Below are 16531 nucleotides of genomic sequence, written 5' to 3'. Positions count from 1 at the left end.
GGCACTTGTAGATATGCTATTTTTGAAAAATTGTGGAAATTTGTGCATATCTTTGAATATATATTTTCAAAGCGAACATTTGTAACTCAAATCTTTGCTTCTGGGGGTCCCTGGAAGCAAAATATTTTTTACAAATGTATCCCTTTAAAAAATATTATATTCAAAGATTTGCACAAATGTTTTTAAAACATTTTCAAAAATAGCAGATCTACAAGCTCATAGCGCGGCACCAAGTGCCGCGCTATGAGCTCGTATATCTGCTATTTTTGAATAGCCAAAGAAATCTAAAATGACAGCAGAGATGCATTCCCGGATTGAATGGGTTTCAGGGCATTCAGAAGGGCCAATCGAGCCTCAGGTGGCCCGCGGCACGGCTGGCATCAAAAGTTTAACCTGCAACACAATTTTATACAGTATGTAGTGGGGGTCCCTTCATGCTTCGTCTCTCTCTGTCAGCTAAGAGGGTCCTTTGGCTGAACAAAAACGGTGAAGACCCCTGGCAGACTGCTCCGAGCATACAGTCGGAACTGAAGTCCGTTTCGCTAAAGACCAGAGGGGTTCTAAGTGGTTAATAAGCGCAGTGACAAACAAGTATACCGCAGAGCTTTCCCCGCAACACTTGACTACTTCTTTTATCGACAGTCTCCGGTCACGACCCCGGCCTTAATCTCCATTAGTGGAGAGTGACTTATCTGTCTGTGGGACTGCCATATTCTTAGTATTGAGTGTCAGAAAACTCAACACTTAACACAAATAGATCTCGGCCAGCCCCCGAGAGCCAAGGAAATTAAGCCGGCCCAGTAGAGATACGGTCAGTGCCTTTGCTGCTGAACTGCGTGGGCTTTTCAATCAACAGCCCCTACACTGCCAGAAGTTAATCAATATCCTAATCGGCAGGTTCCTGACCCACGATTGATCCCCATAGGCTGAAAGGATGGTTATTTCCCTGCCCGAGTGGAAGTATTCGTACAGTAAAAGATGTAAGCTAAACTATAAGCATACCAGTGTATGGGAACCTGGCACTTTCTTTACTAATGTGTTAACCACTCACTGTATAAGTCCTATATCGTGGTCATATTCGCCTATATTATAGCATATACTGTATATAAACCAGTTTGTGGTTAACCCTTTAAGACCAGGAACGCATCTGTGTGTCATTTTTTGATTTCTTTGGCTATTCAAAAATAGCAGATCTACAAGCTCATAGGGTGGCACAGAGTGCCGTGCTATGAGCTTGTAGATCTGCTATTTTTGAAAATTCGTGGCAAAATCTTGGATTATATCTTTTTTAAAGTGAACATCTGTAAAATATTTAGTTCCAGGACCGCCCCCACCCCCAGAAGCAAAGATTTGAGTTACAAATGTCCGACAAAAAAAAGAAAAATCACATTTTTGCACAACTTTAGCAGATCTATAAGCTCATAGCGCGGAACTCGGTGCCGCGCTATGAGCTTGTATATTTGCTATTTTTGAATAGCCCAACGAAATCTAAAGAATGACACACAGATGCGTTCCCGGTCTTAAAGAGTTCATGGGTTTGGGGGCACGGTGGCGCAGTCGGTAGCGCTGTCGCCTCACAGCAAGAAGGTCCTGGGTTCGATTCCCGCCGGGGACGCTGTGGGTGCTGGGGGCGTGTCTTCTGCTCCGCGTCATCAGCGCCCATACCCTAGGTGGGGTTGGCGAAAGGGCCTACTCTGTGTGGAGTTTGCATGTTCTCCCCGTGTCTCCCAGGGTAGTTAATACCCTCACAAAAACATGTAGTAATCCTGGTCACTATACCGCCTCCCCCATGAAAGCCGGGGCGCCTGATGGAGGGGAAGGGAACTGGTTGGAATAACGTGTTCCTTCCACGCGCTACGTCCTACCAGGCTAACTCCCCCCTGTCAGGTGACAAGAAGGTCAGTTGGCTCTCATGCACTGAAGGAAGCATGAGCTCGGCCCTGGCCTCCCCAGGCTGTGGGGGACTGGTAGCTGGTAGCGCTGGTGTAGGGCTGGTGTAGCGCCCAGGATCACTTAGGAAATTGGCACCGGGTGAAAAAAATGGGTTACAAAAATCGCGGGATAAAAAATTAAGAAAATAAATAAATAAAGAGTTCATGGCAACGGCTTCGTGTTGGCGGCGCGTACAGTTGCACTTACCCAGAATCCTCAGCTGTGTGACGGCCCCGTGCAGACCGAAGAACATCCAGAGAGGACGGGAGTTGTCCACGCACACCTGCATGCCCACGTTGGTGGCGTTATGGCTGAGGATGACCTCCCCTTCCTGGTTCACCAGGAAGCCCAGGATGTCGGCGCTCTGGAGGGGCGTGGGGACGCGGCACACCGCCCAGAACTCCTTCCTGTCCACCATGGGGGTTGGGTATCGAAAATTAGGTTCCAAGTAGCCAAGGAGCAGTATGAAAATTATACCGGGTACCCATACAGAATGAAAGGAATCAAATCGGGAATTGATAAAATCCTAATAATTTAACCACTTAAACTATTGGCTCTCAAAGTGGGGTCCGGGGACCCCCAGGGGTTCTTTGGAGGGGTTCCAGGGGCTCCCCAGTATAATTAGTTAATAGCACAATCATTTTAACCACTTTTTTTTTAACCACCTTATATTATACTTTGGCTATTCAAAAATAGCAGATGAACAAGCTCACAGCGCACCACTTCGTGCCGTGCTAAGAGCTTGTACATCTGCTATTTTAGCATTAGTTAGGACCAATTATATGAAGATATGGTTGAAAATGGGTGAAATGCTCCTTTATAAAATATATAAAGATATTTTAGTTATAAAACTTTACATTTCTTACCTTTATGGAATCAAAATAGGGAATCGATAAGAACCAGAATCGATAAACAGAATTGGAATCGTAACCGAAATAGATAATAACATGGCTACCTGTCCACCAGCGCCTCGGGGTTATAGGGCAGGTCGCTGGGCCTCAACACGGCCGGGTCGCACGACGTCACGCCGTAGGAGAGCGAGCCCGAGCGTGCCGGGCTGGACTTGGTGACCTTGATGAAGACCGTCTCGCCGGTGCGCAGGGGCCGGTCGGTGAACACCAGCGTGCGCTCCTCGCGGGCGTGCTCGGAGCGCGCCACCGTCTGCTCGTCCAGCGTCTTGATGTGAGCGCCGCGCAGCTGGTGGAAGTGGAGGTCGTTCTCCATCGCGGCGGGCAACAGGGAGGACTGCTGAAAATCATAAGAAATTTACAGAAAATAGTTCGTTTTTAGTCTTTGTCCATACATACATAAAATACTTGTATTTTGGGTGGACATGAAATATTCTGTGGCTTGCAGCTTTTAGCTCTGTTATCAAAAACTGTCCAAAATCTTTAGAAATAGTCGATCTGACAATTTTCCCAATTTTTCCAAACTTTGATACATTTTGCCCCCGATTCCATAAAAAACTAAAACTAATACTAAAAACTAATGAAGACAGGCTGCTGCTGTCTCTCTCCCTCGCTCTTGAATTAGTTTAATTAGTTGCAGCTTTGTGTTGCTATCATTTGCAGCTGATTGTGTCGTACTCATACATACATACATAAATACATACAGACATACATACTGTACATACAAACTCACAAAGTCAGATGTAGAAGCGGCTAGCAACGCTTAATAAAAAACGAATGAAAAATGCGTAACTATGCTAACCTGGGTGTTGAGGGAGTTCTGGGGGATGGGAACTATGCTAACCTGGGTGTTGAGGGACTTCTGGGGGATGGGAACTATACCAACCTGGGTGTTGAGGGAGTTCTGGGGGATGGGAACTATACCAACCTGGGTGTTGAGGGAGTTCTGGGGGATGGGACACGAGGAGGAGGAGGAGGCCACGGCCGAGGCCAGGTGGAGGGTGTGGCGGTGGTCGTGGTGGCCGTGGCCGGAGCCTCGGTCCTCCTGCTGGAGGTTGAGGTCACACAGGCTGACGGAGAGGCGGGAGTCGTCGGCCTCGCGGCGCAGGGACGAGGGACGCACCGTGGTGAAGGAGCGCGGACGCAGGCAGTCTGGAGGAACCATCGCACTGTCTGCAAGGACGAGAGAGAGAGAGAGAAAATGGTTCATCTAATTGTCTTATTGCCCAATTGCATTGGTTCCCAATCTTTTGAGCTTAACCCATTCAAACCGGGAACGCATTCGTGTCATTTTTAGATTTCTTTGGGCTATTAAAAAATAGCAGATATACAAGCTTTTTTGAATCGTGAAAGTTTGTGCAAATCTTTGAATATATATATTTTTAAAGCCAACATTTTAATTCAAATCTTTACTTCTGGGGATTCTACAAATGTCTTCTAAATCCTAACAGTTTTTTGAAAAAACTTGCGTTGCTATTATATCAGTACTTACTTGGTCACACTACAGCGTCACACAAAAGCATCAAAAGTAGCAGATCTGCAAGCTCGAAACGTGTCGCTTCACGGCGCGTTTCGAGCCTGCAGAACTGCTACTTTTAGCTATTTTCAAAAGTAACAGTTTTGGACATACTGTATGAGGTTTCCACCCGACAGAGACGATGTGACAGCTCTTTTTTTTAAAAAGTTGCTTATCTGTTTTTTTATTATCGTTATATTCTTGATTTGCTCTGCTGATTATAATTTTGACTTTGTTCCGTACAGCACTTTGTGACTTTCTTATTATTTCGCTTCGTTGCGCTATCCTACAAATAAATTCAATCATCAATTTCATTGAATTGAATCACAATTGAATATGCAAGCGAGTCAGACGGCAAGGCAACGATTAATAAAAAAGGGGACTAATTTAGCTGTGTTTAACTAAGTGTTTCTACAAGCTGGCTATGGTGTAGTATGGTTGTTTTAATTTCTCCATACGCCAGAAAAAAAGTGTCACAGAGCTCATCTGAAAAGATGAGGAGATTAATTAGAGACCACAGATATCCAGTATACTGTATGGTCACTTACTCTGATAATCTGTTCCATGCTGAGTCAGCTCGTTTCCAAATATGAACAAATGTTCCACTGTTTTCAATTAGGGAGAACGCATTATAAGTCATAAAAAAGATATTAATGCAAAAGCATGTGCAATGGTCTGTGTTACATTGTATTCATTAAACTTCCCTACACTGGTGTGAATGTGTGCTCACATGAGTCAGTGTGTGTGTGTGTGTGTGTGTGTGTGTGTGTGTGTGTGTGTGTGTGTGTGTGTGTGTGTGTGTGTGTGTGTGTGTGTGTGTGTGTGCGTGTGTGCGCGTTAATAAGTGGTGGAAGAATGTTTTACTTAAGCTCCACTATGTAACTTTCCTCTTCTACCTCGGATTTGAACCCGCTTTCCCAAGTGCTGGATTTTTTTTTTTACCATTGAGCTAATAGAGCCCATGCCTACTTGCTCAGGGGATAAATTGAACCAACCCAATTGTATAAGTTATATTGTAGAACCATACTCGACTACACAGATTGGACAGAATTACATTTTATTCATTAAACTTCCCTACACTGGTGTGAATGTGTGCTCACATGAGTCAGTGTGTGTGTGTGTGTGTGTGTGTGTGTGTGTGTGTGTGTGTGTGTGTGTGTGTGTGTGTGTGTGTGTGTGTGTGTGTGTGTGTGTGTGTGTGTGTGTGTGTGTGTGTGTGTGTGTGTGTGTGTGTGTGTGCGCGTGCGTGCGTGCGTGCGTGTGTGTGCGTGTTCAGTGTCACTACCTCTGGCTATGGCCTGTATTTGTACCACAGAGTACACTATCCTCTCTGTAGTAGAGGCCATTTATATCTGCCAGGACATGCCCCCCATTCACACTAACAGGCTAGCATAGCAGTGACCCACACACACCCATTACTCCACCACCACACAGTCAGATAGCCTCTATGACTCCTGCAGGCCCCCAGGATGCTTATCGTCTCTGTCGGGGGGGGAAACCTTGTATGTCCAAAACTGTTGAGGAAAAAAACTAACTTGTGTTTCAATTGATCCAATGTAGTTATTATTGAAATGTTTTTGTTAATACTTTTCATTGTAGACAGACAGGACTTAACCACGTTCACGTGGTTCAAGTTATCTCCAAGCTCACAACGCGTCGCACCTAGACCTGTCACAATTATTACATGATCGTCTAATCGCAATAATTTTATATAATCGCAATCATTTTATATAATCGCATTTATATACACATTTTTGCATAATCGTCATAATCAATTCCATGTTAAAAAAGTCATATTTTCAAAAGAAATAGCAGATCTGCAAGCTCAAAACGCGTCGCCATGCGACGCGTTTTGAGCTTATAGATCGGCTATTTCCACTATTAATGTTTATTTTAAAGTATAAAGTAATTCAATATGTGTTATTTGTCATATCTGCCCTGTGCAACTTTTGTTTACGAAAGTTTAAGCCAAACAGAAATGTATTATCCATAATGTTCCGTTAACTTTCAATGCTAGAAACGCAATTAAATCATTAATCGCAATTATTTCAGTGGTAATTAATTGTCAACTTAAATTTGCAATCGTGACAGCCCTAGTCGCACCACGACGCGTTGTGAGCTTGTAGATCGGCTATTTCTGCTACTTTTGTGTGACACTGTAGTATGACAAAGTAGTAGGGCATTAATTTAAGTTGAAATATGGAGATACAAGGTTTCTGCCCAGAGAGCGACGTTGTATAGTCTCATCCTAAGCCTGGTGGGAGGTTTTAAGGAGACAGATGCAGCTGAAAATAACACCTCTAAATGTGCTCTGCCTGCCTTGCCCACCGTGGCCTGCGGGGTAGAATTAGCCTGCCGTCCACAGAGAGAGAGAGAGAGAGAGAGAGAGAGAGAGAGAGAGAGAGAGAGAGAGAGAGAGAGAGAGAGAGAGAGAGAGAGAGAGGACCCTGTTATTTGGCCCTGAGAGAGAGAGAGAGAGAGAACCCTGTTTGTTAGGCCCTGAGAGAGAGAGAGAGAGAAGAGAGAGAGAGAGAGAGAGAGAGAGAGAGAGAGAGAGAGAGAGAGGACCCTGTTAGTTAGGCCCTGAGAGAGAGAGAGAGAGAGAGAGAGAGAGAGAGGACCCTGTTATTTGGCCCTGAGAGAGAGAGAGAGAGAGAGAGAACCCTGTTTGTTAGGCCCTGAGAGAGAGAGAGAGAGAGAGAGAGAGAGAGAGAGAGAGAGAGAGAGAGAGAGAGAGAGAGAGAGAGAGGACCCTGTTAGTTAGGCCCTGAGAGAGAGAGAGAGAGAGAGAGAGAGAGAGAGAGAGAGAGAGAGAGAGAGAGAGAGAGAGAGAGAGAGAGAGAGAGAGAGAGAGAGAGAGAGAGAGAGAGAGAGAGAGAGAGAGAGAGAGAGAGAGAGAGAGAGAGAGAGAGAGAGAGAGAGAGAGAAGAGAGAGAGGACCCTGTTAGTTAGGCCCTGAGAGAGAGAGAGAGAGAGAGAGAGAGAGAGAGAGAGAGAGAGAGAGAGAGAGAGAGAGAGAGAGAGAGAGAGAGAGAGGACCCTGTTAGTTAGGCCCTGAGAGGGGGAGGAGAGAGAGAGAGAGAGAGAGAGAGAGAGAGAGAGAGAGAGAGAGAGAGAGAGAGAGAGAGAGGACCCTGTTAGTTAGGCCCTGAGAGAGAGAGAGAGAGAGAGAGAGAGAGAGAGAGAGAGAGAGAGAGAGAGAGAGAGAGAGAGAGAGAGAGAGAGAGAGAGAGAGGACTGTTAGTTAGGCCCTGAGGGAGTGAGGAGGGAAGGCCAGAGTGAGGTGCTTATAGACCAATTATTTGTTTAGCAACATTGAGACTGGATGCACAGGTGATTGTTTCATGCAATCGATTCTCACCTGTTGTTTTGGGGTACGCTGGTTTCAGCACACCCCAACCCCCTCTTGTGTGTTGGCTAGTGAGGCACGCCCCTATAGCGAGGGTGGGTTTCATTTGCAACCAGTATGACCCTTGCAACCAGTGTGACGTCGTCTGTTAAGGGTCTATACGGACACACACTCACCATCACTGCTATAGGCACCACTGTCTGGCTCTGTACTGTAGGCCTACCTGTTTGTTTTCTCTCCATCTATGCAAAAACAATTGCACATCTCCAATACATCACAAACAATATCAGGCTTAATGGTCCGTGAGCACTGGAAGCGTTTATTTCATGCAATTAATTCTCATTCATTCATTTAATTTGTAAACGGAAGCATTATGTAATAGTTGTGACAGCCAGGCCTATAGTGACCAGCAGCACAAACTTGACTCTCTCAGAGGAACCTTTTCCAGGCCTGCTCACTCGTTGTGAACCCCTCTATCTGGCCTGAGACCCAGAGACCCAGAGAGCCTGAGAGCCCATGCTCTACAGGCCAGAGGGCATGGCTCCAGATAAACCTCTTAGCCTCAATTAGCACGGCTGTGGGGTGGGCTGCTAGCGGCTAGCTGCTGCTAGCTACAAACTGTACACTGTTATACAGTGAAAGTACACACTGGCAAAGCCTCTTATGAGGCTGCTGCCTCCCCCACCAGTTGAACACAACAGAGAGTGTCAAATGTAAGGCTTTAAAGGCAGGGCCAACAGCTCATTTGTAGATCTGCTACAGTTTTGGACATAATGAGGTTTCTACCCGACAGAGACAATGTTCAAATATGTGGTTGTAAAAACAGCACTTATGTTATCATTTCTCATAAACAATAATATTTCATAAATGTTGGGAAAAAGGTGTTTTACAGCAAAATCTGCCCTGCTGGTATCTGGTAAACTCATCTAAACTCCCATGAACATGAAAATACAGGGATACTTATCATCAATATACATTTAATTTAACATTTTACACTAGAGAGGCTTCCAGAGCATTGCAAATATATCTGTTTTGAATGCTAGACATTTACAATATTTCATTTATAGGCCAATATTGTAATCAAAAGTACACATTTCCATATCATTATGAAAACAAGAAACTGTTGTTTAGATATGAACTAGTATTTAAATATCAGAAGTTGTCCATTATCTGTTGTCATACCTCCAATTTATATGCCGTCACACCGCAGCGTTGCTTGCCAAAAAAAGGACTGATTTCCAGGATTTATGAGTATAAACTTAAGATATGTTCAGTGGTGAACAGTTTCAACAGTAGTTTTTAACTCTGTTTTGTTGCTGATGTATATTCGTGTCAAATAGAAATGTGAATACATTGGCTGTGATGCATGGTAACATTACAATTGTTATGCTTGGCAGTAACAATGTAGAACATCAGTGATAGAGGCAGGGAGCTGATGAATAGACCTGGACGTACACAGATACCAACACATGAACATTGACTCACATGCCCGCGAAAAGCTGTCAATGCCGTCTCCCTAATAGTTTCAAATTAGCGGCCTATATGGATATCATCTCTGTCGGGTGGACCTCATACTGTACGTCCAAAACTGTTACTGTTCAGGATTCAAATTCAAAAGCATCAAAAGTAGCAGATCTACTAGCTCGAAAACGCGGCGCGAAGCGACGCGTTTCGAGCTTGTAGATCTGCTACTTTTGATGCTTTTGTGTGACGCTGTAGTATGATCAAATAGGGCGTTAATTAAGAAAAAACTCAAAAAGTTAAGATATGGAGATAAGAGGTTTCTGCCCGACAGCAACGATATTCTTTATCTCTGGAGCGTGGAATTGATTCCCTTGCTCTGTCTTTTTGACGTCTCTCTCTCTTTTCATCAAGCCACACATTCATGCTCAAGCATGCGTGCATCCACTGCACAAAAACACACAGAACACTGACAACTGGCTACAAACTTGTTACAACGATCAAGTAAGCCAGATTACAGCCCAGTCTTCTGTCATGCTGTCTGCCTGAGGAGATTATACGGAGTGATCGACAAGCCTATACTGTCATCGGTTAAGCTGATCCAAGATCCGGCGGCTCCGCATTTTTACTTAGCATGAATCCTTGCTTCCCTATTCTGGGGATAACATTAACCAGAGATCCACCACAAGCCTGTAGATCGACTATTTTTGGCGTGAAGTGTAGGGTGAAAACAGGACGGGGCGTAGTATAGAGCCCAGAGAGACTCTGGTCAACTATACAGTACATGGTTTAACCCATTAAGACCTGAAGCCGATTATACAAATGTCTTATAATTCCCAACAGTATTCTGATTTATTTATTTTTTTCATGTCAAGGACCCCCAAAATGATATGTGTTTGGTCGCAGACCCCCATCTTGTTCCAGGGACCCCCCAGAAGCAAAGATTTGAGTTAAAAATGTTCGCTTTAAAACAATATAGGATTCAAAGATTTGCACATATTTTCACGATTTTTCAAAAATAGCAGATCTACAAGCTTGTAGATCTGCTATTTTTTAATTGCCAAAGTGTGAAATAATGCTTTTTAGCTCAAATCAAAAAGTGACACAGACACGTTCCAGGTCTTAATGAGTTAAGTCAGTGGTTCTCAAAGTAGGGTCTGGGGACCCCAGGGGTCCTTGAGGCTGTTCCAGGGGGTCCCCAGCTAAATGTGTTAATACAGCATCACAATCATTTTAACCACTTTTTCCATTTATACATTCGCTATTCAAAATAGCTGATCTACAAGCTTCGTGCCACGCACATTTTTTATAATTTTGATTTTTTAAACACAATTCTTGTCTTCTGGGGGTCCCTTGCACTACAATTTTTCAGGTGGGGGTTTGCGGCCAAATATATGTCAATTAGCAGGTCTTTGGCACAAAACAGTTTGAAAACTGTTGTTTAAGTGGTTAAAACCGGGATGGTTTCATGATCTGATGCTAGATGGGGTGTTATGAGGCAACATGCAGCACCTCAGGGAGTTCTCTCAACAAAGGCAAAGGACTTTGACACCTCACATTAATTTGTGATCAAATTATTCCCGGCATAATCCGTGCCGATATGATGATGACACATTAATTATGTGCCACATTGACGCGTCGGTGGAACAACAGCTTGGCTTAAGCTATACTGTACCTACACAGGAGACAATGTCTGCATTGTGGAATGATAAGTCTCCGCAAAGTGATAACAAAAATGTAATTTGCAATGGCTGTTCAGCTTCAGTCGTGCAAGGAGGGAGCAACATATCAGAAACCTCTTATCTCCATATTCTAACCTTTTGTGTTTTTTCGTAAATGAATGCCCTACTTGATCATACTACAGCGTCACACTAGTTTTTGACATATGAGGTTTCCACCCAACAGCAACGATATCGTTTAATACCAAAACTTCATAACTGAAGGTCCGACAACCTTAAATATAGTGCTATATTTAACAGAAAATGATTGCAAAAGCATATTGCAGTTATATCTGAGATATACTTCTATATCGCAGCTTGTCAAAAAAAACTGCCCTTGGAAACTAAGTGGTAATGTTCAGTAAGCCTAATAAATCATACAATAAATAATAGAAATTATACGTTTTTTTTTTTTAGAAATCTGCATCTGCACCCAGGAGCACGGTCGCAGTAGCCTATAACAGGTGTACGGTCAACCCTATTGGTTGCAATTGGTATTGCCATATTGGTATCGGTATTGAAACCTGTCAATATGGCCGTGGAAATAATCGGATATCGGACAACGTTTCAATATCATACCCTAATGATAGAACTTGTTCAGGGTTTGATCGTCCATAAATGACACATCTTGAATTAATGTGTGATTTAACGCGCAGTCACTGGAAGTGCCCAGTCCCATCCAGTGGTGTAAAGTAACTAAGTACATTTACTCAAGCACTGTACTTAATTTTGAGGTACTTTTACTTTACTGGTATTTCCAATTATCAGCACTTTTACTTCTACTCCACTACATCTCAGAGGCAAATATTGTACTTTTGCTGCACTACAAGTATTTGAAAACTTGAGTTACTAGTTTACTTTACTAGTTTGCAGATGTAAATTATTATATTATATAACATACATTAACCACTTTAGCTCTATTTTATACATAGGCTATTTGAAAATAGCCGATCTACAAGCTCACAACGCGTCGCATCGCGACGCGTTGTGAGCTTGTAGATCTGCTATTTTCAAACATTTTAGTACTTTAACTTTTGGTACTTTAAGCATATTTTGATACCAATACTTTTGTACTTTTACTCAAGTAACATTCTGAACACAGGCCTTTTACTTGTAACAGAGTTATTTTTATATTGTGTATTGCTACTTTTACTTAAGTAAAACATCTGAGTACTTCTCCACCACTGGATTTAACACGTATTCACTGGAAGTGCCCAGTCCCATCAGCCCTCTATCAAAAGCAGAACGCCATCACAGCGCCCTCAACGTAACGTCAGCTGTCATTTAACATGGGCTCAGCAGCACCCACGCGGATCTACTGAGCTTTCAAATGAATTTTTCATGGAGCTAAAGCTCAATAAGCTGTTCTAATTGATCTCCTTCTATAAATGGAGAGGACAGCACTGTTGGCAGAGGTGGAGGAAGTACTCAAGATTTTTGTGCTTAAGTAAAAGTTAGCAATGTCAATAATATATACAAATATATGTTTATTAGAGTAAAAGCACACAAGCATTGGCATCAAAATATACTTACAGTACCAAAGTAAATATACTAACATTTACTTTGTTTGACTCTTCCGACTCTCCGAGTCAATGTGACGCATAGATCATGCGACGCATTGTTAGCTTGTAGATCGGCTATTTTGCAAATAGTGTGTAAAGTTTTGTAATAATAATCTAAATCTGCAACCAGCAACTAAAGCCATCAAATAATTGTAAGTACTCTTAAAAAAGTACACTATTTGCCTCTGAGATGTAGTGCAGTATCAAAACATGGACATATTCAAGTAAAGTAAAAAAGTATCTCTAGTCTACAGTACCTAAAAATTGCACTTGAATAAATCTACTTAGTTACTTTCACTAATGACTGTTGGAGTAGTGCAGACGAACAGGCAGTTCATTCTAATGGACTGTTGAATTCCTCTACTGTCTGAAACATACAGGATGTAGCTGGTAGAGCCCGGGGCTAGCAGCATGAGATGACTGTCTAGCACACTTCCACGCTGTCAGGCAGAAACCTTGTATCTCCCGTGTTTCCAGTTTTTAAATGTTTTTTCGTTAATTAATGCCCTACTTCATCATACAAGAGTGTCTCACAAAAGCAGTTAAAATAGCAGATCTACAAGCTTACATCGTTGTGAGCTTGTGGATCTGCTATTTTCAAAACCTTTTTTTACTTTAAAGCGGCACTATGTAAAAGAAAAAATAATTAATAAAATGTAATTTTGTCCAATCTGTATAATCATATACCGTATACAATTGGGGTGGTTGTATTTTGTCTCCCTGCTCTTCTAGACACTTAGATTGTGTCAAAGGTCATCATGTCTCACCTAGACACAGGATCTGACACAAGATTTTGACCTTATGGTCAAGATTACATTTATCCCCTGAGCAAGCAGGCAGGCTCTATTAGCTCAATGGTAAAACATTTCAGCACATGTGCAGGAAACCGGGTTTAAAATCCGGGGTAGAAGAGGAAAGTTACATTGTTGCAGCTTTAAACTGAAATCATTTGAAAAAGGAACACTTTAGGACGTACAAGGTTTCCACCTGACAAGCGACGACTCGCTTCTGGGTTTGATATTTGATATTTCCACCACTTATCGACACTTGGCTAACAGTTAACCTTAGAGGAGCTCCAGAGGCATGTTTACGGAACTGAACAAGAGATAGAAACTAACAACTTGGGAGTTGTTTGCTCTTTCTATGGAATACTTTGGGGGAGGGGGGGGGGGGTCCAGGGGGTTGAGCTTATACATCTGCTATTTTTGAAAATGTTTGAAAAATATTGAAAATGTCGAATAATTTAGATTTTTTTTTTTACATAAATCTTCTCTTTTGGGGGTCCCTGGGACAAAACCTTTTCAGATGCGGGTCCGCGGCCAAAGACATATCAATTTGGGGGGTCCTTGACATGAAAAGGTTTGAAAACCACCGGGGTAATGGGCCTCTTACTTGGCCCACAGACAGGAGAATGTTCCCAAGCCAACCCTAATGCCAGGCCGTCCACAGAAACCCACAGGAACCATGACATCACCCAGCAGATGATGTTTTTGTACGAGCGTTGAGTATTATTATTCCATTAGGACCGGGAAAGCGTCTCAAAAAGCAGATAGCAGATATTCAATATACAGTATATTGCTATCACGCACGCACGCACGCACGCGTGCACACACGCGCACACACACACACACACACACACACACACACACACACACACACACACACACACACACACACACACACACACACACACACACACACACAAAAGATTGGGAAAACACTGCTGAAAACAGGTGTGTTTGTGTCTCAACCTGACATGGAAAGGATTATCCATGCTTTGCTTTTATGTCTATTGCCACTGTCTCCTATAACCACTTAGACCCTATCCTTAGTTGACCGAGGAGTGCCCCAAGGGGCTATACTAGGGTCCCTCTTGTTTTCCCTCGACACTAAATATCAAGCTGACAACGCGTCGCAACGTGCCAGCTTGTTGTCAGCTTGTAGATCAGCTATTTTCGCCAGATGTTCATGAAGTGACACGCTATGCTATTTAACATGTATAAAATATGGTTAAAAAGATTGCGATGCTGTGTTAACTACTTTTTCTGGGGACCGCCTGGAACCCCCCCGAAGGACCCCTGGGGGTCCCCGGACCCCACTTTGAGAACCAATGCTCTGGAGCGTAGAACGTTGCTAGGCTTTCCCACCAAGACCAGCGGTGCGGGTCCCTGATTATTGCATCCGTCTTGGCACATCCTTGCTCTGGCTTCCCATCACATTTATTTAGCATCATTTCATGGTTCTTGGAAGTTGGAATCACATACAGAGTAGCGCTGCAGCACTTTGAAGAGATTGGTTTCATGCTTGGATGATGGTCTCAGTCTCGCCAAAAAATCGGACTCGCTCTTGACTCTGAACAAATGGACATTGGGAAATCCCGAGTCCACTTGGTTCCAAGACTGAGAGTTTCTCCACAAGCCGCTCCAAATATCGGCAAGTTACTTTTGCTCTGTGGCTGCGTCGGTTGGAAATTGATAATCCAAAATGGTCACTCTTTTAGGACATAAACAACGCACACAAAGCAGATTCTGCCGGTATATCATTGTTGTCGGGCAGAAAACTCTTATCCCTATTTGGACTTTTTTTTTTAACCCATTCAATCCGGGAACGCATCTCAGTCATTTTAGATTTCTTTGCTATTCAAAAATAGCAGATCTACAAGCTCATAGTGCGGCACTGAGTGCCGCACTATGAGCTTGGATATCTGCTATTTTTGAAAAATAGTGTAAATGTGTGCAAATCTTTGAATATACATTCTCTTAAAACGAACATTTGTAACACAAATCTTTGCTTCTGGGGGGTCCCTGGAACAAAATATTTTGAGATGGCGGGTCGGCGGCCAATTTGGGCCAAATAGCCTCTACATATAATTTTGGGGGTCCTTGACATGAAAAAGTTAAAGCACCACTGATACAGAAACATACGTTTTTCAGAAAACTGTTGGGATTTAGAAGACATTTTGTAGAATCGGCTTCAGGTCTTAAAGGGTTAAATGAACGTCCTACTTGGTCACACTGCAGCATCACACAAAAGTATCAGAAGTAGCAGATCCACAAGCTCGAAACGCGGCTGAACATGTGAGGTTTTCACCCAACAGAGACCAAATGGACTGGTAAGGGCCGTAAAGGCTCTATCTTCTATTGTCAATGTTAAATGAACACTCCAGATTTCAGTGCGTTCACCGGCGGTTCTCAAAGTGGGGTCGAGGGACTCTCAGGGTTCCTTGAGGGGGGTTCCAAATGGACCCTTACAAGTCTCTGACAGTATACATGTTTGGTTACTGTATAGTTAAGGGTGGGGTCCTTGAAATGTAAAACGTTTAACACACACACACACACACACACACACACACACACACACACACACACACACACACACACACACACACACACACACACACACACACACACACACACACACACACACACACACACACACACACGTCCATCAACGTCCATCAACAACAACCTGGCCATCTGCCTTGCCTCTCTCTCCGTGGTGCACCTGCTCTCCTTCTGGGACAGATACAACCTCTTTGTCCCATCAGCCCCCCCCCCTCCTTTTCAACCCCCCCCCCCCCCCCCCCCCCCCCACACACACACACACACACACACACAGTCACAGATGTGCTCTCCGATTGGTGGAGGCCAGCATGTGAGGCCTTCTGAAAGAAGCTCACACACACTTTGTACTCTGTATCGCTCACTGTAATGGAGCCGCGGAACACACTGCAGCTGCACACACAAACACACACACACACACACACACACACACACACACACACAAACACACACACACACACACTAAAGCAGGGGTCTTCAACGTTTTCTAGGCCAAGGACCCCCTAGCTGAGACAGAGATGAGGCAGGGACCCCCATAACATTCTGTTGCAGTCTGTTGTTTTTTACTTGGTCTGCTGTTTTTTTTCCCCTCTACACCTAATACGTCTTTGCCGAAAACAGCAGATCTACAAGCTCACAACGGCTCGCGTTGCGAGCCGTTGTGAGCTTGTAGATCGGTTATTTTTGCCTAAAGTTCTCCTCAGAAAAGGGATGCTAGTGGTTAATGTAAAAAAATATATCACA

General features: G+C 43.5%; 1 protein-coding gene across 1 annotated transcript in view; it reads right to left on the bottom strand.

Annotated features, from left to right (window-relative positions):
- The window catches only part of neurl1aa (neuralized E3 ubiquitin protein ligase 1Aa), a 77096-nt gene that overhangs the window by 15675 nt on the left and 44890 nt on the right, over positions 1 to 16531 (bottom strand). Inside the window, exons 4-6 of the mRNA XM_084044294.1 lie at positions 3769 to 4013; positions 2888 to 3180; positions 2140 to 2339 (exon numbers count right to left, since the gene is read on the bottom strand). Of these exons, the coding sequence (XP_083900420.1) occupies positions 2140 to 2339; positions 2888 to 3180; positions 3769 to 4013 (738 nt within the window). The remainder of the gene's footprint in view (positions 1 to 2139; positions 2340 to 2887; positions 3181 to 3768; positions 4014 to 16531) is intronic.

This window comes from Gymnoscopelus microlampas (genome assembly GCF_963454915.1).
Source record: "Gymnoscopelus microlampas genome assembly, chromosome: 2".
NCBI lineage: Eukaryota > Metazoa > Chordata > Actinopteri > Myctophiformes > Myctophidae > Gymnoscopelus > Gymnoscopelus microlampas.
This window is presented reverse-complemented; position numbering and strand designations above follow the sequence as displayed.